General features: G+C 38.1%; 1 protein-coding gene across 2 annotated transcripts in view; it reads left to right on the top strand.

Annotated features, from left to right (window-relative positions):
* The window catches only part of HTT (huntingtin), an 85,657-nt gene that overhangs the window by 25,591 nt on the left and 34,933 nt on the right, over nucleotides 1–25,133 (top strand). For both annotated transcript variants that reach the window (XM_040554614.1, XM_040554613.1), the window contains 21 exons: nucleotides 212–351; nucleotides 1,111–1,174; nucleotides 1,569–1,669; nucleotides 3,107–3,253; nucleotides 4,193–4,313; nucleotides 4,504–4,580; nucleotides 6,762–6,913; nucleotides 8,733–8,935; nucleotides 10,091–10,217; nucleotides 10,947–11,074; nucleotides 11,915–12,025; nucleotides 12,593–12,670; nucleotides 13,312–13,535; nucleotides 14,122–14,200; nucleotides 14,334–14,495; nucleotides 15,435–15,490; nucleotides 16,258–16,406; nucleotides 16,972–17,108; nucleotides 19,079–19,195; nucleotides 23,209–23,331; nucleotides 23,932–24,170. In XM_040554614.1, the coding sequence (XP_040410548.1) occupies nucleotides 212–351; nucleotides 1,111–1,174; nucleotides 1,569–1,669; nucleotides 3,107–3,253; nucleotides 4,193–4,313; nucleotides 4,504–4,580; nucleotides 6,762–6,913; nucleotides 8,733–8,935; nucleotides 10,091–10,217; nucleotides 10,947–11,074; nucleotides 11,915–12,025; nucleotides 12,593–12,670; nucleotides 13,312–13,535; nucleotides 14,122–14,200; nucleotides 14,334–14,495; nucleotides 15,435–15,490; nucleotides 16,258–16,406; nucleotides 16,972–17,108; nucleotides 19,079–19,195; nucleotides 23,209–23,331; nucleotides 23,932–24,170 (2,735 nt within the window). The remainder of the gene's footprint in view (nucleotides 1–211; nucleotides 352–1,110; nucleotides 1,175–1,568; nucleotides 1,670–3,106; nucleotides 3,254–4,192; nucleotides 4,314–4,503; nucleotides 4,581–6,761; nucleotides 6,914–8,732; nucleotides 8,936–10,090; nucleotides 10,218–10,946; nucleotides 11,075–11,914; nucleotides 12,026–12,592; nucleotides 12,671–13,311; nucleotides 13,536–14,121; nucleotides 14,201–14,333; nucleotides 14,496–15,434; nucleotides 15,491–16,257; nucleotides 16,407–16,971; nucleotides 17,109–19,078; nucleotides 19,196–23,208; nucleotides 23,332–23,931; nucleotides 24,171–25,133) is intronic.

The raw sequence follows: 25,133 nt of genomic DNA, 5'->3' as shown, positions 1-25,133 counted from the left end.
CTGAAGTTTGGATTCCTCTCCAGAGTTTAAATTGAGGAGAAGGTTTTAGCAGTTTACATGGGGTTGGTGTCCTGGCCTTGAAAAGTAGTACTTTCTTGTGAGCAGTAACTATTTATTAGTATTTTAAATAAAACAGATGGTTATAGTCAAACATACTTTGATTTAGAAAACCTCTTATGTAATATAACTGAAAGTTGTTTATTCTTTTTAGCATTGCATCATGAGCTTGTGTAGTAGCAGTTACAGTGAACTAGGTTTACAATTAATAGTTGACCTCCTTACGCTGAAGAATAGCTCATATTGGCTAGTAAGGACGGAACTTCTGGAAACACTTGCAGAGGTAGATTTTCGGTAAGTGTTTATATTTTTCTATGAGCATTGTAGCTGTGATGCAAAGATGTTGTGTATAGGATGGTGGAATCATAACAGGGAGAGGTTTCTCTTCTGAAAAATTAACGAGTCACTCATTTAAGGAATATGTGAATTTCTTTGTGAAGTTACAGAGCCTAATAATATTGTATAGAAATTTGTAGTTTGATGGTCTGTTTACCAAGTCTTCTGTAAATCTGTGATGGAAGAGAGCACATATAATCTGGGAGTTAATTTGGATTTCATGTCCAGTTGTGTGTGTATGTCTTGTTTTGTTTTTTAACAAAAAAGTCCGTGACTTGTTCTCCAATATTGTGAGCTCTCTTCAGTTTATCATGTTTTGTTATACTGAAATAATTAGATTTGACTTGCATTACCTCATTCTCTATGGTTTCTTCTGGGCTGAAAAAGAAAAGTTGCTTATGCAAAAACTCATTATTCTTAGTCATATAAAATATCTGAATGGTGATATTTGGAATGTGTTACAGTCTTTTCAAAACTGTCATGAAAAAAAAAGCAATATATAAATGTTTTCAAATTAAAGTAATTCTTCTGCTATGCAAGCCAGATAGTGGTTTAGCAAAAAGCTTGCCTTTCCTAAAGGCAGACAAAGGTGTTTACTTCTCACATTTTCCCTGCAGTGGTGTTCTTAAAATATAAACAAAAATAGCACTCAGAGCACTGAAGGCAGAAATAACTTATAATGTTAGCTGATGTATCCTAAATTCTTTTTTATCATAGGCTAGTCAACTTCTTGGAAGGAAAAACTGACAGCTTGCACAGAGGTGTTCATCATTATACTGGTGTAAGTAAACAGGCATTATATTGTGTGTCTGGATTAAGGTACCAAGGCAATTTTGCCATGTAGTGTTGACAGAATTTAAATTTAAACATTGATAGATAATTTAGGTATGCTTTGTATAAACTACGTACATTGTCTGACACTTGTTACAATTGGAAAGATGCTTTACTACTGAGATATAAATACCTTAGTGTTCTCTAATGTGTTTGTCTTGTTTTAATTTCTGTTCTTAAAAACCTTTTAGCATTTCTGTATCTAAATAGTATTTTTTAACAGTTTGGGTTAAAAATTATCTTACAGAATTTTATGACAGAAGAAATCTCACTTGTTAACAGTCTTGTAGCAATCTGGTCCAACAATGAAAATGTTCAATGAACTTTACTAATTTATTTTCTAGCTACTAAAACTGCAGGAAAGAGTGCTCAATAACGTTGTAATCTCTCTGCTTGGTGATGAAGATCCAAGAGTGCGACATGTGGCTGCATCTTCATTAATGAGGTGTGTATGTATTTAAAAAAAAAAAGTTTAGAAAGTTATTTGTATGCTTATTGTGTATGTAATAACTAAACCTCTTAGTGTTGTTCTTGTATTCTTATTTAAAGAAGGGAGACTAATGCAGCTTTATGGTATCTAGAGCATGCATCGTTCTGAATGAACAGAGAACTGTGCTTTGCACAATTACAATTATATTTAAGTATTCCTTTCAGAGGGTCACTCTCAGCTTAAACTTCTAGTTAGTCTTCTTCATGATGAATGATTTGTGCAGTATCCTTGCAGTAGCTGATGGACTTAAAATGTTGCAGTTCTACTGGGTCGTCCTAACTTGTAAACATTCTTGTTTCTAGGTGTTTATAAGTAGTGTATACTTTCATGCTCATTGATTGTAGTAAGGTGGTTTATTTTGCTAAAAAAGCAGCTGTTAGCTGTAGCCTACTACAGTTAAAATTTCTGTCCGTATAAAGGCACCAAACAGTAAAAATTAGTTGATAGTTGATTTGTATTCAAGAATTTAAGTTTTATGTTTAAAGAAGTTAGGAGCATCTTATATAGAATTCCTGGAATATTTTTTTGTCAGAGGAGTCTCTTTCGTAGTTCTTCAGATTATTAATTGCTGTCCATTCCTGATAACAAATAAATGACAGTGAAACTTTAAAAATTGTGCTACTGAAGAGCATTCATATTGCAGAAAGATCTCAGTGGAGAAATCATTAGCTGTTGCATCATAGTTAGTAGTCATTGTTTTTATGCAGGGACTTGATTTTGAAATTGAGTTATTTTGTTAAACTCCAACTTCTTACCACTCAGTTTTCCATGTGTTCATGCTGATTTAGTGATAGCATCAGTGTTAAAGTCAGAAAAGACTTACCTGCCCAAGAAAGCTGCTGCTAGTTTCCTAGAACCCCCTTGAGTCATCCAATATGTGCATTCATTGGAAGCAATGTCTATGAACTTAAGAATAAATGTGTACTGTGTCTTTTTCAGTATTTAGTATTGTCTAAGTCAAAAATGTTGACAAAGACAACTTGATTTTATTGTATGTTTAAATTTTCCAGCATAGAAAATCAAATGATGGAAAAATATCCTTTTTTGGGGGTAGAATTGTTTTTCAGTTGATACAGATAACTGTGGAGAAAATATTTGAGGAGAAGGGGGGGAATACTGAGAGAAATACCCTAGAGAAGTAGTTGTTGTAATGTGTATATATAGAGATTTCAGAGATTTTTTTGAACTACCACGTGTGCATAGGAGTTTTTTTATCTGCTTGATCACAGTGGAGACCAATTGTGTAAAGATGAATTAATCGTAATGCTTAGCACAATATGAGTTTAAGTAACGATTTTTATTTCCAATTTGATGTTTACAATTGGTATGTGCAGCTTTCTGAATTGTGATTTCAGTTCTGAATATTTCTTCCTTTTGACAATTGTTGTTAAGGCTTGTTCCAAAGCTGTTTTATAACTGTGATCAAGGACAGGCTGATCCAGTGGTGGCAGTAGCAAGAGACCAAAGTGGTGTCTACCTGAAGCTACTAATGCATGAAACACAGCCTCCATCTCACTTTGCAGTGAGCACTATCACCAGGTATGTTATGTGACTCGTCTAGCTTGAAAGGAACATAGAGACATTTCAGTTCATGATGCCTAAAATCGTACTCCAATCCTGCAAATCCATGTGCTTATGCATTCTCTTTGCAAGTGGTAGTAGCATATGGGGTAGTTTTAGGCTCCATGGAAATGGACTCTGATTTAATGGATAAACTGGTGTGCAAGTTATGTGCTCACTCATTAATTGTATGGAGTCATTGTTCTGTGATAAACTTCTCTTCATCCCAAGGTCACCCTGTATGTCCATTAAATAGCACATTTTATCTAGTGACTGTGGTTGCAGAAGTCTGTATATAATTAAAAATTAAATTCTGGTTTTGGTAGTGTGGTCTTGTTGCTGTATTTTGCTGCCAACTGTACTTTCCTAAACTTTCCTGTTTAATTCTCCATCTTAAAGACAGTCTGAGTTGTGTGTATATATGGGGACTCTTTGCCCCCATATCTATCAGATACAAGTTTTTGACTATGTACATTTTCCATACATGAACTCGATGATTTAACTCAAGGTTTATGTACTGTATTTTGGAAACAAAGCTTTGTGGAGATATACAAAATAGTTATTTTTCTACAGCAGTAATCTAAAGTTTGTGAACATACAAAAATGTTAGATGAGTATGATCAAAAGCAAAGACTAATGCTATACTGATGGCAGCTTCTGGAGAACCTAGTTAAAAGTTGAGTTGGTCTACTGTTTCTGTTTGCTAACACAGAAATTTGGTTAATGAACTATTTTGCTTTTGCTAGTGCAGAAGCAAAAATGTGAAAATATAATTAAATGGTAGAATCATCTGATATTTTCTATTACTCATTGCATTTGAACAAGCTGTCTATAGTAACTTAGGCCACAATCATTTTATTATGGTATGTTTTAGCTTTTTAAGTACATGTTTTAGTGCTATAAATATTTTAATTTCAGAACATATAGAGGCTACAATATGCTGCAAAGTCCAACAGATGTCACTATGGAAAACAATCTTTCAAGGGTTGTTGCAGCAATTTCCCATGCATTGACAATATCCACTACAAGAGCACTTACAGTGAGTTTTCTTAGTTGCTATAGCGGCTGACCTTTTTTTTCTATCTTTATTTTTAATTCCTGGGTATATGCGTCTGCAGCTTTGGTACTGTGGCAATAGTAACATTTAAGTCTCACTCTTAAGAAATTTTGTTGTTGTTGCTAACTCTACCAGTGATGAAATTGATTCATAGTTGGTGTTGACTTTTCAGTTTGGCTGCTGTGAAGCTCTGTGTCTTCTCTCCACAACGTTTCCAGTCTGTACCTGGACTGTGGGATGGCACTGTGGGTATGTTCCTTCATCCAGTATTCAAGCTTCTAAAATTTGTGCGTACAAAAGCAGAGTACACTCATTCAGATATCAGAAGTCCTGGCTTAGGTATTTGATGTTAAATTTATCTTAGGAGTTATCGAAGAACTTCATGCCAAAGTGTGTTGCATTTGGCTATCAATGTGCTGTGCCACATGAGCTGTAAGACTAGCTGCTGAAGATGGGCACATATGTAGACTGTTTTTTTAAATAGACTTAACATCGTTTGTGTTCTTTTTTCTTCATTGCTGTCATTGTTTTGGTTAACCTTTTGGAGAGTTATTACTAAACATTACCAGACCTGCTGCCTCCGCAATTCTTAAAACTTGTGTCTATATCTGCCAGATTTGCAGAGGTATCCATTTAGTGATCTTCCTTTACAAGAATGTTCAGGTCATGCCCTTTTAGAGTTTATGTATTTCATCATTAACTTATGCTATCTTCATATGTATGCAATTATTTGTTCATATGCATTCTTTTCAGAGATGTTCTGCCATTGCTTTGTCTGAGTCTCAAGAGTTATCTACTTCTATTTTACTCTTCTAATGTCCTGAAGCTTTATTGCAAAATTTAATCTTTTGCTGTTATCTTTTTAAATAACCCTCCCTTTGCTTGTCATCAAGTCTTTCCTTCCTTTTCTGGGCATAAGCATGGCATGCTCGGTATATGTATTCTAAAAGATGTCTTGTCACAGATGACTAGGCTGTAGGTCAGTTATAAGTGAAGTAAATTTGTATGGGAGCAATGCTTAGCTGGAAAATAAAATTAATACACAGTGCTTCCAGGAGCAGTGCTGGTTATTTAGTAGTGTGTGTCTGTCTGGGTCTTGTTAGTGTTTCTCATCCAAACCACTTACCACCAACTTTAGAACTATGCCCTTTATCCTTTCAACTTTTAAGCTAGTTTGCTTTGTTTTGAATATTCCTTTCTTATTGCAGACTAGCAGCAATATATCTTCTGTTCTACGCAGCTTAAAAAAAAATGCCGTCTATCAGATGCAGCTAGCATTCATAGCTGTTGCAAAGACATAGCCTTTGCCCTGTCCTCTGATTCCTTCTTTAAAAAATTTGATCCCATATTCGTATTAATTTGGATGATAATTTTATTTTTGTTGCATGATGTGAGCATTCATTGTACCAGATAACTAGAAGCCTGAACGTGCTATCTTATGTGAGACATAAGAATGCTACCAAAATTCCTTTCTCTTGAAGTATCGGTTTTCCAACGGTTAAGCAGCCGTTGGAGCTGCTGTGTTCCACCTATGTACAACTCAGCGTGGATTAATTCATGGGTTTCTAACTGTATGTAAAGTAAGCAACACTTGCATATTAAAATACATTTCTTAATGGAGTGCACTTTAATTGATAGGGTAGCTTTGTCAAAAGAATAGCTAAATTTAGTGTACCTCTTATTTTATGAAATTGTTCTAATTGTATTAAACTTGAGCCACTACGTTAAAAGACTTTGGAATTAAAAAAAATAAATCTAAAAGAAACCCTTTTTTCAGAAGTTGCATAAAGTCTTTTCCTGAAAGAAAGTTAGTAGCGTTATGCAAGTCTTACATGTTTGAAATCATGTATATGATTCACGTACTATTCTGGCAAACATATTTTGGTGAACTGTGCCTGCTCTTTTTGAAACTTGGTTTGTGTGGGACAGTCTGATTTTAAAACTATCGTAAAGGAAAATACGGAAGGCAGCAGCAAATTACAGACTTGGATAGAGCCCGCCCATAAATCTAGATGATTTGATGGATTACATTGATTATATTCTTGCCGCTTTGCAAAGTAACAAGATACTATTTTAATGCTACAGTTTGTCTCCCATCCCTACTATGAATATTAGTAAGTCCTTTAACTGGTGATGTTTCAGGACCCGTAGCAGTTTGCAAGTAAATATTGAATTCTTCTGTTTTTCAGTAGATGTCACTAGCAGCTTTGATACTTGCTATTAAAAAAAAAAAGCAATAGCTCTTCAAGAATACAAAGTGTTGTCAGATTTCTGCTGCTGCGGTGTTTTTTTTAAACTACTCATATGTTAAATGTATAGCTCTGTAGTCGTGATTTATTGTTTTTAGATTACTAGTCTGTTTAACTATTTGTGTTCTTGAGACTTTAAACTTCTCAAAGAAGTCATAACATTCCAAAATTATACTTCTAGCGTATCCCAGCCAAATCCTTCAGATGAAGCTCAGAAGGGCTGCGCTATTGGAATGGCCGGCATGGTCCTCTCTCTTCTTTCATCAGCATGGTTCCCATTGGACCTTTCTGCCCATCAGGATGCTTTAATTTTGACTGGAAATTTGCTTGCAGGTAAGGCAGAGCAGAAACTTACAGGAACTTGTATCTAGGAGTTTGAAACCTTTTTGGAAAGGAGGCTTTGTTTCAGCTGAACAGCTAAGTTTCATTCACAGCTGCTAGCTAGAAATGTAGATGGGTTTCTGTTTCCCTGAGAACCAGTACAGCTACTGGGATGTTCTCTCTTCCCATTTGTCTGTACGCTCTTCTGTAAGTTGAAAGTTCTAGCTGTGTTTTGTAAGGGCTTTAATTTTTTTCAGTTTTTTTAGAAGCTCTGGGGGTCTTTAAGGCAGGAGATCAGGGTGTAGCAAAGAAAAATGAAAACCTTCTGCACTGCAAGAACTTCACGTATTTTCAGGTTTAGAATGATCTTTTCAAGGTTACATCAGGATTCCACAGGGTTCTCTACTGCTATTGCTTATAGTTTTATTAATAGTGATTGGATAGTGTGTATTTAGAAAATTTGCAGGCTGTACTAGTTTGCAGTGGTTGCTGGCATTTTAAATGACAGACTTGGATATTTAGAATATTTTAACAAATTGGAAATGTTTTCTGAAAACAGACATGCGGTTCCCTAATAAGGGCACTCAGAAATGTAATGACAACTCCTCAGAACTAGAGCTACTACAGAATAGGGAATAATTGGCTAAATACTAGTACTGCATAACAAATTGTACTGTTACACAAAATAAATGGCTTTGTATCTCTTCACATGTATGTATGAGAGCAGAGACATAACAAAAGCAAAGAAAACATTTTTGCTCCATTAATCACTTAAAGGTATGGAACTTCAGCTGCTTACCAAGCATTCTCAAGTGTTCTTGCAGAAACCTGTTTTATTTGTAAGAATATTGAAGCCCTGTAGAAGGTTGTGGAGGTGAAACTGTCTCTGAGAGTATTTCAGCAGTCTTTCAAACTATGTTGGATTTGTACAGATGTAGTTGACTATGTTTTTGAGCAGAATGAACAGGTGACCTCGTGGTTCCTTCTGTTTTTTATTGTTCTATGTGGAAGCAAGGCCTACAAATGTTAGATGAGTTAACATTTGACACGTGCATCTTGGGTTTTTCTTGGGCTCCTTCTCAAGGAGAAAGGAGAAGAAAGCTCTCTGTGGAGAGACTCATTCAGGGGTCACTTAGCTGACAAGTGTTTTGCCACTTATTTATTGGTTTATAAATCCGTTTCTTTTGATTTGAGCTACTAAACTAAACCGGTGCGGTTTTGATACTTCAGTTTCATGCTTCACTACATGTGCTATACATTTAGTTCCCAAATTCTGTTGCTTTTGGATAGATTTATTATGAGACCGGATGGAAATGTATCAGTGTATAATCATATAAGTGCACCTGGAAGCAGCTGCTTCTGTTGTTCTCATGAAACACTCCTTCAGAATATCACTCCTAGTAGATAGGAAGCTACTTGGAGCTAGCTGTAGTTCTACCTTTTTTTTTTTTTGTAGGTTTCTTTTTTGGTTGTTCTAGTGTTTGCATGGCTCTTGACCTTACTCTTCTCCTATGATAGAGGAAATAATTTTTTATAAAGAGGAATTCTGTTTGGTTAGGTTTCATCACTCTTGGCTAAATCAAGCCATTTAGATACTACCTTGAAGTTGCAAATTTCCACTAATTGCCAGAGGGAATGTCTAGTATGCTTATTGCAGGCTGGGTGAAAAGAACTAATATTTTTGTAGTTATTTAAAACTATGCTCATACTGCTATTTTTAAAAACTTAGGCTTTCTTTTTCTATTTGAAAGAATCTCTCATAGAGATTATAACCATATTTAATTGCAAGCTTTATTTTCTTTTGCTTTAATTCATGTGGTTCCTATTGCAGCAAGTGCTCCTAAGTGCTTAAAGAATCCCTGGACTGCTGAAGAAGATTCAAACCAAGGTGCTGCAAAACAGGAGGAACCGTGGCCGGCTCTGGCAGATCGAACTCTTGTTACTTTGGTAGAACAACTCTTCTCTCATCTGCTGAAGGTCATTAATATTTGTGCCCATGTAATGGATGATGTTGCTCCTGGCCCAGCAGTAAAGGTACATATTAAAAATAAATGAAATTGCATGACTTAAATATCGTTGTGATACAGATCAGTTGAAGGCTCTGCATTTCAGAGTTGATACCGGCAGCTATCTAATGCTTTTCTCGTGTGATGGTTTCACACCGGTAGGCAGCTAAACTCCACCATGCTGCTCTCTCACTCCCCCTCCTCAAAAGTACAGGGGAAAAAAGCCCAAGAGTTGAGATGAGGACAGGGAGGTCACTCACCAATAACTGTCATGGGCAAAACAGAGTCAGCATAGAGAGATCATAGTATTTTTTTGCCTAATAACATAGTAGATCAATGAGAACTAAAAGAAAACGAAAACCACCTTCTTATCCACCCTCTTCTACTTCCTACTCCCACATAGTGCAGGGAAGTGGGGAATGGGGGCTGCAGCCAGTCCATAATGCTTCATCTCTACTGCTCCTTCAAATTTATTCTCTGCCCTTGCTCTAACAGGGAGTCCCTCCCACAGGATGCCGTCCTTCCCAAACTGATCCTGCGGGGGCTGCCCGCAGGCAGCAGCTCTTCAAGAGCTGCTCCAACATGGGTCTGTACCACAGGGTCCATCCCCCAAGAGCAAACTGCTCCAGCACGGGTCCCCCATGGGCAGCAGCTCTCCCCAGACCCCTGCTCCTGCGTGGGCTCCTCTCCACGGGCTGCAGCTCCGGCCTGGGGCCAGCTCCTGCAGGGGCTCTCTGTGGGCTGCAGCCTCCTCCAGGCCACATCCACCTGCTCCACTGGGGGCTCCTCCACGGGCTGCAGCGTGGAGATCTGCTCCATGTGGGACCCATGGGCTGCAGGGGGACAGCCTGCTCCACCAGGGGCCTCTCCACAGGCCGCAGGAGAACTTTTGCTGCATGCCTGGAGCACCTCTTGCTCTCTTCCTTTATCTGGAATCAAAGGAACCTTCAGTCATTGAGCCCCATTTCTATCTGGCTTATGCTGAAGTTGAGAAGAAAATTAGAGAATATATTATTCTTCCTTTTCACCAAGGAAATCCATGTCATAAACGTAAAAGCGGAGACATTTTGATTTAATCGACAGTCAAATAAAGAGGACTTTAAAGAAAGTGAATATGCTTGTATTTCTATAGAAGAAAAGCTACTTTTACATACAAAATTAACAAAACTTATTTTAATTCTAGGCAGCATTACCTTCTCTCACAAACCCACCTTCTCTTAGTCCAATTCGGAGGAAGGGGAAAGAGAGGGAGCCTGTAGAGCAGGCTTCTGTGCCAATGAGCCCTAAGAAGGGTGGTGAAACTAGTCCAGGTAGGTACACATACTTACATGGGGACAGGAGGTGGGAGGGTTAATAGGAGTATAGTTACACCATAGAGAGTAGAAAGAATCAAGTAACTTGTTTTTTGAAATCCTAGATCAAAAGGCTGACTGGCTTACTTGCAGTTACGTCAGTACTGTCCCAAAGTTCAAGTTCTTTTCAGTATTGAATTGCAGGAAAGGCAGCTATGGTGGGGGTAGATCTTTGTGTGTGCTTTTAAATGAAAAGTGACTGTACCGTTTAGAGCAGGTTGGTTCTGAATCTTTTTCCTCACTTTTTTTTTCTGAATCCACTCACCTATTGACTGTGAAGTAATTTTTGCATGCGTTACAGTTAAAGAAGTTAAAGTTGCTTTGTGGTTTTTGGCAGGAGCAGCTCATGTTGCTCTTGGAAACAAGATTATGAAGCTTCACATTTTTTCTTTTTCTTACTTATGAATGAAGGAAATAGGTGTTAATTCTCTTCTGTAAATTGTACTTGGTCTTCAGCAATAAGCTCTCAGCGTAAAATTGCCTCATAGGATGTTTTTTTAGAATGCTAGTACACTTTCTAGTTGTACAGTGTGTTTTTGCAATTTTAAAATGTGCATTCAGATCCAAAAATTTCTGCTGTTAATTTGGACGTTTTATCTGAAAATTGGGTATGTAAAATAATATTGAATTACATGTCATGAGCACTGTAGAAAAAATACTGTGTTAATATATTATGCATCTTTTAAGCTACTAGGCAAACTGATGCTAGTGGGCCTGTTCCAACAAGTAAATCATCTTCAGTAGGAAGCTTTTATCATCTTCCATCATATCTGAAGTTATACGATGTCTTGAAAGCGACTCATGCTAATTATAAGGTACTGTATGACATCACTTGGTTGAATAAAATGTAGTTGGGTAATCACTTTGTTTCCTTTAAAAATGGCTCTGCTGAGGCAGTAACCCTACCTGTTCTGTTAGCAAATTAAAAAAAAACAAACAGGTAGAATGTTTCCATGGACTTAAACTGTAGCACGAGATTAACCTCTGAGAAGCTCAGACTGTCCAAAGTTTGTGTTGTATTGAGGATCTCATTTGCCTGATTGTGTAAGCAGTGTATTCATCTCCTAAAACAGAATCAAATTAAAAAAACCTATCACCAAAAAACACCTGAAAACCTGATTGGCATTGTCACCATATTGCTTGGTTCTCTGCTGTCACTACTGCTCATACTAAGTGATCCTTCACTGGCTTGGTAGTGCCAAATGGATCACAATGTCTTATTTTTTCAACAGTTTATTCCAGGATGGGTAAGTGTTGTTTTTTTTTTTTTTTTTTTTTTTTTCCCCTTGTTAGTGCAGGTAATAAAAGATGCATTCCATGAGGGCTTAGTGTTCTGATTTGTACACTTCAGGGGGGATGTATTCTTGAAAACCTACTGGGTTTCTGAGAAATACATTATCTCTCGTCCATTACTTGTCAATATCCTAGACCTTCCTACTGCAACTGCCTTAAGCTAGAAGATCCATTTTTATTTTCAGTCAAAATGAAGTCCTGCCATTCCAGCAATTCATGAGGGAATTTGTCAGTGGTGTTGATGAAATACACCAAAATTTTAGACAGAAGACCATTTCGTCTCAGTACTTGTTTCTTTCTGCAATTTCTATCTCCTTTTCTAGTAACTATTAAGAAAAAGATTGTTTTACTTCTGTGACCAGGTTACTTTGGATCTCCAAAACAGTAATGAAAAGTTTGGATGCTTCTTGAGGTCTGCCTTAGATGTTCTGTCACAGATCTTGGAACTTGCAACTCTTCAAGACATTGGAAAGGTACGAGATGTGTTTGGTTTTTGCTTGTTTATTTGCCATTAAGTTGTCCAATATTTGTGGTCCTTACCAGGAAAAAATAAGTATCATGAATTTAAAAATTGTTGAGACAGTAGTCCTAGTTGTGTTGCCAGGTTGGGTGTAAAATACTAAAGCAGATTTTCAGGGTTACATTGCTGCTTTTGAAAACAGGAATAATTTCCTACTGTTTATATTTCATGTGAAGATTTTTCCCACCAAAATGATTTCCCTTCAGTCATTCTCACTGTATCAATGCATCTAAATATACTCATGTTAAATTTGCAAGATGTTAGAAGGCAGCCATTCTCCTTCCTTTCTTGTGTCTTGGTATTTTGTCTCCTCGACTGTGGTGGTACACATTATGTTATTTCAAGGCATTCAAGGCAAATCTTGCGTTCGTATTTCTTTACCTATTTTCACCGTATCCCTTAAAGTAGTGTAGCTCTTACACAGTAAACATAAAAAAGTGCTATTGTCCAGTTATCATATTAATGCTTTTATATATTTAAGAAAAATGCAATTAAGTGACTTATTTTTCTGCTTTTCTAGTGTGTGGAAGAAATTTTGGGATATCTGAAATCATGTTTCAACAGAGAACCAACTATGGCCACAGTTTGTGTACAGCAGGTAAGGAGGTAATTTTTTTGTGTTGTAAGACTAACCCTTATGTCCTGTGCATATCAATTAGATACTGATTATGACCATTCTTTTTAGGGAAGCAGTGTTAGGAAATTGTGTCACAGGTAGAGCAAACAGTGTGTTTAATTTTTATGATTTATTCTGAAACTTGATACTGTCTGAATAACTAGTTTCTCGAACTGCTTCCAACTCAAATAATTACTTGAAGGCTAAGAAAACAGGTTTGTTTCCTACCTTCCCAAGTGTGTTCTGTAGCTAGTTAACTGTATGATAAGACCTGGAAAGCAAAGGACTGTTTTACTGATAGGTTTCTTGCAGGCTTCTGGTTAAGCATCTGTCTTCAAGACACCGAAGTTTCACTTTGGTGGGAGGACAGCTTTAGTAGACTGCTGTGAGTTGTCACAGATCATTTTTGCAACTGAAGCATTCCCATATCTTTTTGGCTGAAGTGTGGATTGTTTCTTTAATTCTCCCAGCTTTTTTTTCTGTTGTCTTGTATTTGACTACATGACCCTCAGTTTATACTTTGTTTGTGATGACCTACCCTCTTTTGTTCTTTGGGAGGATGAGGAGTCAAGTTTTGTGAAGTCCGAAAACATTAATTTTTTTTCCCCAATTTTCTTCTCTAGTTACTGAAAACATTATTTGGGACAAATCTGGCTTCTCAGTGCGATGGCTTGTCTTCAAACACAAGCAAAGCTCAAGGCAAAGCTCAGCGCTTAGGTTCTTCCAATCTGAGACCTGGTCTCTATCACTATTGCTTCATGGCACCGTATACACATTTTACACAGGCGCTTGCTGATGCTAGTCTGAGGAACATGGTTCAGGCTGAGCAAGAACACGATGCTTCAGGGTAACTTCTCTTATGTATTCTCTTACGATATAACGTTGACTTGAACTAGAATAGAATCTTTTTATTGTTTTTCCTAAATGCAAGTATCATAACGGAGCTAAGTAACTTGCAATTACAGTATTGTGTATTATTTATTGTAGATTTGAGAAAAGTATTTTTCTTGGTATTAGAGTCCCAAATATAGCACTATTGATTAATCACTACTGTGTTTTCAAAATCAAAGTTGAAGCATTAAAATGGATATCACTTAAAATTATTATGCTTTTTTTAAAAAAAGTAGTTTTGAATGCAAATATTTCATTAATTTGCTAATTGTAGCAAATAGTCAATAGCCTTAAAGGAAAGGCAGAATAATGACCAAATGACACCAGAAATTCTGTCTTTACAAGATGTTTATTGTCCACAGATCTACATTGTCTGAACAAAGTGTATTGTAGGTTGTTTCTAGTGCTCTTTCCTTTTACTAAGATGCTTGAAGCAGTCAAGTACATGAAAGCTGGCATCAGGTAAAAGAATATGCTTCTAAGACGGCTTGTTTATACCTCCATTTTCTTAGAGTATGTTTTTTTGTTGTTTTTCATCACAGATGGTTTGATGTGCTGCAGAAAGTTTCTACGCAGCTGAAAACTAGCATTAGCAGTGCAGCAAAACACCGTGCTGATAAGGTACTCATATTTTTATAGTCCTTTTAAAAGACGTGTATGTTACATTTAAAACTTTTCCTCCTTTTAAAAAGTAATTTCTTTTTGAATGAGACCTGTGCAGATATTAGATTACTTTAAAATCTTTCTGTTACAGAATGCTATTCACAATCACATTCGTTTATTTGAACCCCTTGTCATAAAAGCATTGAAACAATACACTACGACAACATCGGTACAGCTGCAGAGACAAGTTTTAGACTTGCTTGCTCAACTGGTTCAGCTACGAGTTAACTACTGTCTTCTGGATTCAGATCAGGTTGGTACCTTGCTATTTCTGCAAATTTGTGATACAAGGTCTCACTAGCAGGCTAAATATTTACAGCAAATATATTTACCACAATCCACTCATTGCAATATAGCTGAAAACAGAGACAAAAAGGAGGGTGAGACTCAGTTCCCCCACCAAACACAAGGAACTTTGGATTCTTGGTTTCCTGTTGCATATAATTACTTAAACTCTGCAACAACTGTTTAAGAACTGTTCATCAGATTGACTTTAGGAATAAGATGATGTGCACAATACAACCAGTATTGTGTTTACAATCAGAAAACAAATACCCTTCTAAATTAAAGAGTATGGACTTAAGCATGGCTGGTAGTGAGCATTGTGGTTGACAAGCATTCAATTTTAATGGCAAGGGGGAAGCTGGTGGCAAATTCAGTAGTCTGTGTGGTTGTCCATATAAAAAGTAAATCTGTAACAAAATTTAAGTGTTTTATTTGCTACAGTATTTTCAGGTTTATAAACCACAAGATGCAACTGTTGACTTTCCTGTAAATTGATACGCAGTAAATCTTTTCAGCACATGAATACTGGGGATTTTATATTGGATCTGAGTTAGGCTTTTTGATTGATTCCTGGCTTCTTGGCTGTAATGCCTCATATAGCACGTTACGTGAGCAAGAAAGGAAGTTATATTATTAAATATGTAGACACATTTACTGCTAAAATACAACATAAATTCATGCAAACTATAATAAGCTACAACATCAAGATTCTCAAGACCTTCTGTAACTCTAGAGGGAATGCTCCATAACATATCAGAGTGAGCTATAAGTATAAATGATTTTCAGTGCATGTCTTTTCTTTGTCACCTTCTGAAACACAGACTTTTGTAATTCTGTCAAAACAATTTCGGATGGTAATTAATGTTTCTGTTGTGTACTTTTTTTTAATGCTTTATTCTCTCTTCAGGTGTTCATTGGATTTGTGCTAAAGCAGTTTGAGTACATTGAAGTCGGACAGTTCAGGTATGAAATTAGCAAAGATCCTTTGAACAAGTGAGAGTTTACTATTGTCTTATTCTGAAGCATGTAGGGATTAGTTTTGCTATTTTTTTTATTTATGAGGAAGGGAGTGTTACATATCAGGCAACGTGTTTGTATATTTTCTGGATCTAATGGTAGCCCTTTCAGAAGATTTAGGTTCCCTGTGGTTGAACAAGTTGGAAAGTTGGACATAAGTAGAATTAAACTGTGTTGTGCTGTTTCTCAAATTGGTATTTTAAAACTATTTCTTTGGGAAATCCACCAAAGGTTTACGTTGAGGAATCAACTCTTGTTAGGATTCAGCTGCTGAAGGGAGAGCTATTGTGGATTCAGTGTGAATCCATTTTGTATTCTGAGCAACTGCTATGTATTTTATAGTACCTAACACATCATAAGCAATGTGATGGAATTTTTGTCAGCTATTTCTGTTTTTCTCACACTTGAATTTGTATGAAAGGATAATTTTGTTTTGCTCTGTGGGGTCTCCTACAGAAATATCACTTTGCGTCATGTACATTAAATAATATGTTATAATGTTAGTAACTGTGAGCAATGGTCAGAAGTTGAAAGAAATGAAATCCCTTGAGAAAATGGTAGTAAAGGATGGGGCACGAATTACAAAACACTGTATGAAAGCAGAAGAATGCATTCTTTAAAAAGTAAATAAATAAATAGTGGAAACAGGTTCATTTCTACTGAACAGAGTTGTGCAATTCAAACTTGACATTTTTGTTTTTTTCTGTTTTCAGGGAGTCTGAAGCAATTATTCCTAATATCTTTTTTTTTCTGGTGTTGCTGTCTTACGAGCGGTATCATTCCAAACAGATAATTGGAATTCCTAAGATCATTCAGCTGTGTGATGGAATCATGGCCAGCGGGAGGAAAGCTGTTACGCATGGTAACTTAAAAAAAAAAAAAAAAAAAAAAAAAAAAAAGTGAGAGTGATAGTTCAGCAATAAAGTATAACTGCTGTTCTAAGGTATAGAAAAGTGGCATCATAAGAATTGTTCCAGAAAATACTGGCTTATAAATTTTTAATACCTTAAATAAGTTTCATTTAATTTTTCCATGAATTTTATTGTACCCTGTTAACATTAGTCCACAATGCAGCAGTATTTTAAAGGCTTTGATGTTGACATTTAGTCCCCTCTCTGGTCTCTCCACTTTGAGCCTTTAAGTAGAAGCATCTGTCCTGTACTTGCTGGTGATTCTGCTGAGGAACTTTTTTGAAAAGTATCGTTTAGCTCTGTGAGAAGGAACAAGTGTGTACATAATATAAACTTTGTTCTACTAGAAGTAAAAAGATAGACATCTATGTGTGCGAAGTTTTTCTTTCCAGGGATGGGAAAAACATTTAAACAAAAAGAGCAGTTTTCTTTTAGTAGCTGAATTGTTAGAACAAGAAAATAGTGTTCAAGAATGACTTGTCTCATGTTAAAACAAACAAAAACTTGTCGTTATAGCAATACCAGCTCTGCAGCCCATCGTTCATGATCTCTTTGTGTTAAGAGGGACGAATAAAGCTGATGCTGGAAAAGAGTTGGAAACACAAAAGGAGGTGGTAGTGTCAATGCTGCTGAGACTTATTCAGTATCATCAGGTAAAAGAGGACAGTGTTCCTGTTTATGCTCTGTAAAAGGGTAACATTGACTGCTAAAAATGCTTCAGGCAATATTAATAATTTTCTACACAAATCTTGAATATCTGGCCTCTGTGCGTGATCTTTCTGTATATGGAGAGCGTTCAAAGATTTTGGTGGTAGAGGAAAGCTTCTGCAGTACAAATCAGTTATTGCAAGTTAAGTAATGTGTCTGTTGCACCTTATAGGCTAGCCTAGGTAACAAAGTATTGAAAAGCTTCAGTAAGGATTGTGATCCTGGTTGTGTTGCAGATTGACTAAACAGAAGGTTAAGAGAAGAGTTGTAATAAATTAGGAACCAAGAAACTCAAAAGAATTGGGGGGAAGTGGAAGAGGTAACGTGCTGTTTAGAAATAATTTAAGTATTGCTGTGCAATAGCAATAACTTCAATAACATTTCAAAAAACTATTTGAATAAGGTAATGAGAATGGTAGCTACACGGTTATCAATTACCCCTTTGCCCCAGATCTCACAGATATGGAAAACATGTTTATATCATGTAGGAGTGTAAGAATGACTTTCATCAACACACTTTGTTTGAAAGAAAAACGTAAAGGTAATTTTAAGAGAAGTGACATAATTAACATGGGAGCTTATTGCTTTTTCAGGCGATTAACAAGCTTAACATGCTTCTCCTTTCATCATGTGAAAATGCAATTCTAGTGTATGCTAATGTAAGCAATGCATTTTCTGAGAATAGCTGGAAAAAAGACAGTACATCTTGTCAAAATAATTTGTTAGAACTGCATGTTCAGATTGGAATCATTTTGTGTATCCACATTTTCTTTTGAATTTGTAGTTTTATAATCATAAAATGACTAATGTAACTATATGAAATGACACTCTAGACACATGATGTAAAATAGTGAATAACTTTGTGTTACATAAGGTACTGTAATTGCTAGCAGATCCTCTTCTGACACACTTAACCTATTAAAGACCACCCATGCATTGCTCTTCATCCCACACCATCCCTTTTGTAGTTCTTCTGTTCTTTTTTGCTCATGCAGTGTATATAAGCTAACCCCAGGCAGTTCTATTGTTCGGCTATGTCAGGGACATTCTGCAGTGGTGTTCCTGTAACTTGAGAAGCTCCAAGAACTGCAACCTTTATCTTTTATTTTTTCTTTTACAACTGTAGCTACCATCCATGGAGCTGGAGAATGGAGAGTTAAAGTAATTCGACCCAGAATTGCTTCTATCTCCTTTCTCATGAGAAAGCTCTTTGGGAAGAAAGTTGTCTGGTGATTTTTTTGTTTATTTTTTGATTGTCTGTTTCTCATTCTGAACTGCTTGACTTTCCTTTAGAAGTGCTCCATCTAACTAGTTTTCAGAACCAGCTTCTTTCCCACTTCCCAGTCCATATATTAACCCTCCTGCCTGCTAATGTCTTTGACCTGACTATCCTGGAAACTACGGTCTCCATAACCCTCAAGTCAGTAACACATTCAGCTACTGAACATGATCCTTGCTGTTGGTGTCCTCCATTAAAGACTCTTTTATAAACTTGTACATGATGTATAAAAAAGCGATGTATCCCAGGTGAATGAGCTTTGTAAGAAAGAGTATACATATGGGAAAATGAACTCAGCAGCACTCAGATATTCTATCTTTTTTCCCATTGACTAGTGTTTTGACAAATGCAGTTTAAGAAGGACCAAGAAAGCATTTTATTTCTGGTTTCTAAAAGTAACTGAAAAAATCTTTAAAAATAAGAAATAACAATAATAAAAAAAAGTCACAACTAAGAACAAACTTTTAACCCGAAAATGGAATTTTAAAATACTGTATGGCTTCTCATGTGGATTTTCTTTTCTTGTTGCTTTTTGGCAAATGCATGAAGTGGTAATTTTTTTTTCCCATTGCAGTATTACTTGAATGTTTCCTGATAGTATGGGTGTTTACTTGCATTCTTTTGGACTTTCCTCAGGTGCTGGAAATGTTCATCTTAGTGTTGCAGCAGTGTCATAAAGAAAATGAAGACAAATGGAAAAGATTGTCCCGGCAAATAGCTGACATTATTCTCCCAATGCTTGCAAAACAACAGGTTGCTATGTGCATTTTTAATTTGTAAACATCTATAATAATTACTATAACAAATTATTATAATAATGGCTTTGGGTAATGGGATTTCTGTATTTTCTTTAAGGTGTAGCCACCATATCTGGAAAAATAATTACTGTAGGATAAACTAAGCCTTTGAAGTGATGCAGGTCATATTTTAAATACACAAAGTATGTGCGGTATCTTCTAGGGTGTTCCCAGATAAAGCTCATTCTATTTTTCTTATGTACACAATTGTGTCTTGCTCAGAGCACTTCCTGATGTTGTGAAGATTCTCCTGTTTTTTTCATAACTGCAGTGGGTCTAACTGCATTTTTTCTAGTGAGGAGAATGAAATAACATCACCCAAAACTGCGTTTATAGATCAGAATTGCAGAATAGTTGAGGCTAAAATGGACTTCTAGAGATTGTCTTCTCAAAGCAGGGTTGTCTGGAGCAGGCTGCTTATGACCACGTCTAGTCAAATTTTGACAGTCTCCAAGGATGGAGCCTCCATTACCTGTCTGGGCAATCTCTTCCAGTGTTTGAGCATCCTCACAGGAAGAAGAAAAAAATACAGGGAGGAAGGGAGGGAGTTGTATTTAAATGGAGGTTTCCTGTATTTCAACTTCTGCCCATTTCCTCTCCTCCTGGCACTGAGTACTACTGACAAGACTCTAGCTTTGTCTTGTCTTCCTGCCCCTGGCCAGATATTTGTACACACTGGTAAGATCATAGAATTATAGAATGACTCAGGTTGGAATGGACCTCAAAGATTATCTAGTTCCAGCCCCCCGCCATAGGCAGGGATGCTACCTGCTAGATCAGGTTGCCCAGGCCTCGTCCAGCCTGGCCTTGAGCACCTCCAGGGATGGGGCATCCACAACTTCTCTGGGCAACCTGGTCCAGTGCCTCACCACTCTCTGAGTGAAGCATTTCCTCCTAATTTCTAACCTGAATCTCCCCTCTTTCAGTTTAAAACCATTCCCCCTTCTGTCATTATCTGATTGAGCAGAGTTGCTCTCCATGTTTCTGATAAGCCTCCTTCAAGTACTGGAAGGCTGCAGTGAGGTTCCCCTGGAGCCGTCTCTTCTCTAGGCCGAACAGCCCCAGCTCTCTCAGCCTTTCTTTGTAAGAATCACAGAATCGTCTAGGTTGGAAGAGACCTCCAAGATCATCTAGTCCAACCTCTGTCCTAACACTAACAAGACCTCCACTAAACCGTATCACTAAGGACTACATCTAAACGTCTTTTAAAGACCTTCAGGGATGGCGACTCAACCACTTCCCTGGGCAGCCCATTCCAATGCCTAACAACCCTTTCGGTAAAGAAGTTCTTCCTAATATCCAACCTAAACCTCCCCTGGCGCAACTTTAGCCCATTCCCCCTCGTCCTGCCACCAGGCACGTGGGAGAATAGACCAACCCCCACCTCTCTACAGCCTCCTTTAAGGTACCTATAGAGAGCGATGAGGTCTCCCCTGAGCCTCCTCTTCTCCAGGCTAAACAACCCCAGTTCCCTCAGCCGCTCCTCGTAAGACTTGTTCTCCAGACCCCTCACCAGCTTCGTCACCCTTCTCTGGACTCTCTCGAGCACCTCCATGTCCTTCTTGTAGTGAGGGGCCCAAAACTGAACACAGTACTCGAGGTGCAGCCTCACCAGAGCCGAGTACAGGGGGACAATCACCTCCCTAGCCCTGCTGGCCATGCTGCTTCTTATACAAGCCAGGATGCTGTTGGCCTTCTTGGCCACCTGAGCACACTGCTGGCTCATATTCAGCTGCCTGTCAACCAGTACTCCCAGGTCCTTCTCTGCCAGGCAGCTTTCCAACCACTCATCTCCCAGCCTGTAGCGCTGCTTGGGGTTGTCGCGCCCCAGGTGCAGGACCCAGCACTTGGCCTTGTTGAACTTCATACAGTTGACCTCAGCCCATCGTTCCAGCCTATCCAGATGCTCCTGCAGAGCCTTCCTTCCCTCGAGCAGATCGACACACGCACCTAACTGGGTGTCATCTGCAAACTTACTGAGGGTGCACTCGATCCCCTCGTCCAGGTCATCGATAAAGATATTAAAGAGGACCGGCCCCAGCACTGAGCCCTGGGGGACTCCACTAGTAACCGGCCTCCAACTGGATTTGACTCCATTCACCACAACTCTTTGGGCCTGGCCATCCAGCCAGTTTTTAACCCAACGAAACGTACGCCAGTCCAAGCCATGAGCAGCCAGTTTCTTGAGGAGAATGTTGTGGGAAACGGTGTCAAAAGCCTTACTGAAGTCAAGGTAGATCACATCCACAGCCTTCCCCTCATCCACCAGGCGCGTCACTTGGTCATAGAAGGAGATCAGGTTCGTCAAGTAGGACCTACCTTTCATAAACCCATGCTGACTGGGCCTGATCGCCTGGTTGCCCTTCAAGTGCCGTGTGACGACATTCAAGATAATCTGCTCCATGAGCTTCCCTGGCACTGAGGTCAAACTAACAGGCCTATAGTTCCCCGGGTCTACCCTCCGGCCCTTCTTGTAGATGGGCGTCACATTTGCTAGCCGCCAGTCAACTGGGACCTCCCCTGATAGCCAGGACTACCTATAAATGATGGAAAGCGGCTTGGCCAGCTCCTCCGCCAGTTCACTCAGTACCCTCGGGTGGATCCCATCCGGCCCCATCGACTTGCGTACATCCAAGTGCTGTAGCAGGTCGCCAACCAGTTCCTCGTGGATAGCGAGGGCCACATCCTGCTCCCCATCCCCTTTCACCAGCTCAGGGTACTGGGTATCCAGAGAACAACTGGTCTTGCCGCTAAAGACTGAGGCAAAGAAGGCATTGAGTACCTCAGCCTTTTCCTCCAGCCCCTTGATCATCTTTGTGGCCGTCCTCTGGACCCATTTGAACAGCTGAGCATCCCCCTGAGCTTTCTCCAGGCTGAACAATCTTATCTGTCTCAGCCTCCACTTGTACAACAGGTGCTTCAAGCTCTTAATCATTTGTGTGGCTTTCTCCTGGGCTTGTTCCAGTGTGTGTGTGTGTCTTACTGGGGAGCCCAGAAATGGACTGTAGATTGAGGATAGGGAATAGACCCTTTGTATCTGGGGAGAAGTCTACTTGCTTAAGGAAAAGGATTGTCTGTACTGCTCCCTAAGCAACAGAATGCTTGTCTTACTGTACAACTTTGTTTGAAGTAATTATTTCTAATTCCAGGGTACAAAGTAAAACTAATGAGATTGTGCCCTTAATATGTTCTTCAGTCTTTGATGCCAGATTCTCCCCTCCTATGAGGAGGTTGCATGGTGGGCGAGAGTAGGCTATATGGAGGATTAGACAGCAGTTTTTGAGGGAAGCTGAAATGCTGGCAAACTGAAGTTGCCTTTGTTTTGTATGAATCTGTGCATGTGCTCAACTATCAAATTAGGCTGGCAAGATAGGGTCATCCAGATAAAGTCCAGTCCTTAGCTTTTTGCAATCAATTGTTTTATAATTTAACTAAAAAACTGATCAAGTCAGGCTTGATCCTTACTAATTCTGCCTCTGTTGCTGCAGTGTAATTCAGTTGTAGCCATTCACTTCTCTGATGATTAGGACTTTTTTTTTCCTCCTGGTTGTCATCTTAAACTTATTCATGACCAAAGCATTCAGTTATTTCTGTCACCACTGCTGTCTATAATACGCCTGCTAGGATGTGCAGGGAAGAGAAAAGTTTTTAAGTTTTATGACAATCAGTCTTTTTGTCTCATTCTCTGAATATGGCATATTTTTCCTAAAATAAATAAATAAGCAATACATATATTGAATTTTGTGGGATAGATTTTTGTCCGTGTTCTCAAACCACCTATGTAGGAAGGCCTGGGATGAAACTTTCATTTACTTTTCGTAGATATTATTGCTCTAAATTTTGTGCTGTAAAGGGCAGCCTTATTATGTACAGGTTGTTATAGAAATGTTTAAAACATGAAATGATAATTTTGTGTTGCATTTACGTGTGGTGGTAGTTATAAATTAGTTTTGTGGTTTTCTTTTACAGATGCATATAGATTCTCATGATGCCCTTGGAGTATTGAACACTTTGTTTGAAATTTTGGCTCCTTCTTCCCTTCGCCCTGTGGACATGCTTTTAAGGAGTATGTTTGTTACCCCTAAAACAATGGTAAGCAAGTGGGAACCTGTTAAAACACTTAAAGTTTTTCTAGAGTAGTAGTAAAAGTGGTTGTTTCAAGAGAAGAGGGAATCTTGTGTCCTTCATGCCAAATGAAAGAGCATGTATTTCTATTTCTTATTTTGCAACGTGGTATTGGAAGTACCCGAAGCAGAACTTAGGAAAGAATTCATTAGAATTAACAAGATTTACTGTCTATAGCATTTTATACAGAAGTGTTCTGCTTTTGGATTATTTACCTTCTTTTTGTTTCTCTGCCTTCCTGATCCTAAAAATACATGCAGTTATGCTAAATTCTAGATTGCAATTTATTAGGTAAATCACATTTTTCTTATGCAAGTACTAGTACTATTTTGATAGTTGAGATTGTTAATTTCTTTGGAGACTTGCTTTAGGAAGGCTGAATATATTCCTATGTTGTGTTGAATACTTTTGAAGTTGAACATTTTAATTAGCTGTTGCATAAAATTAGACATGAGAATGGAGCAAGCAGCAAAAAGCTCTTGTGTCCAGGTCTTCAAAATGCTGTTCTCATGGCAATGGTCAAGCTTATTCACTCTAACCATCTGCATTGTTTGGTTTGTTTGTTAGGCATCAGTGAGCACTGTTCAGCTATGGATTTCTGGAATTTTAGCTATCCTTAGAGTTCTGATTTCACAGTCCACAGAAGACATAGTTCTATCCCGTATTCAGGAGCTTTCTTTCTCGCCACATTTGATTTCGTGTCAAGCAATTAACAGACTGAGACGTGGAGAAAATAATGTATCCACACCAGAGGATCGTGCTGAGGTTAAACAGGCTAAATATCTGCCTGAAGAGACATTTTCTAGGTATGTTGTCTTGAATAACTTAAGTGTAAGACTAAGATTTCTGAAAAGTCACAAATATATTAACAGTTCTATGCATGCACATATATTGCATATCTGATGGAAATAAAGTCTCTTAAGTTGGTATATGGGAGGAGGGTGTGTGGAGGAGGGTATAACGAGTTGAACAGCAAAGAAAGGAGATTAGTTTTAGTTTAGTAGGGACTTCGCACTGTTTCAGTGTCACTTCTCAAGCTAAGTGAAAGACCTACTGGAGTCATAACGATGGATGAATCCTGGTGTTATTAAAATCATCTCCAAGCTTTAACTTTAATCCTTTCCATCCTCTCTCTGTGGGGCCTGAAAGATGAATCATACCCACAGCAGAAGCCTGTGTTCTGTACTAGAATCTTGGCAGCAAATAGATACAAATTGATTAAGTTAATCCTGCTCTTTATTTTCTTCTTTTTAAGAACTAGCTTTGTCTAGTTAGCTTCCCATGCTGAAGCTCTCCAAGAATGACTGTTAGGCAAAATGAAAGATGGAGAGATGGTGATCGTATTCTGTTGACACAGTGTTTGTCATTAAGACAATTATGTCTTTATGTGGTGGGAAGCATTTGAAATAGCTATTTGTTTAAGAAACTAAAAACTATTTACTCAAGTATGGAATTTCAGATAAAAAGAAAATTCTGGTTCTTATTCAGCTTACTGGTGGGGGTGATGGATAGAAGGAAAAGGGGCATCTGGACTCCCTTAATATGACCTAATGTCCAACCAGAGTAGGTCGAGGAATGATTATGGCCAGGAGCAAGCATTGCTTATTGCAGACACCCTTTTTTGGTGTTCTGTTCTGATTTTTTTTTTAAACTTGGTGTGGTGGTTTTACCCTGCGGGGCAGCGAAGGTCCATCACGACCACTCTCTTGCTCCCCCTCCTCAAAGAAAAAGGGTGAGAAAATATGATGGAAAGGGCTGAAGGGTTGAGA

Source organism: Cygnus olor, chromosome 4 (genome assembly GCF_009769625.2).
Source record: "Cygnus olor isolate bCygOlo1 chromosome 4, bCygOlo1.pri.v2, whole genome shotgun sequence".
NCBI classification, from domain to species: Eukaryota; Metazoa; Chordata; class Aves; order Anseriformes; family Anatidae; genus Cygnus; species Cygnus olor.
The sequence above is the reverse complement of the archived record's forward strand: the minus strand, read 5'-3'. Positions and strand labels throughout refer to the sequence as shown.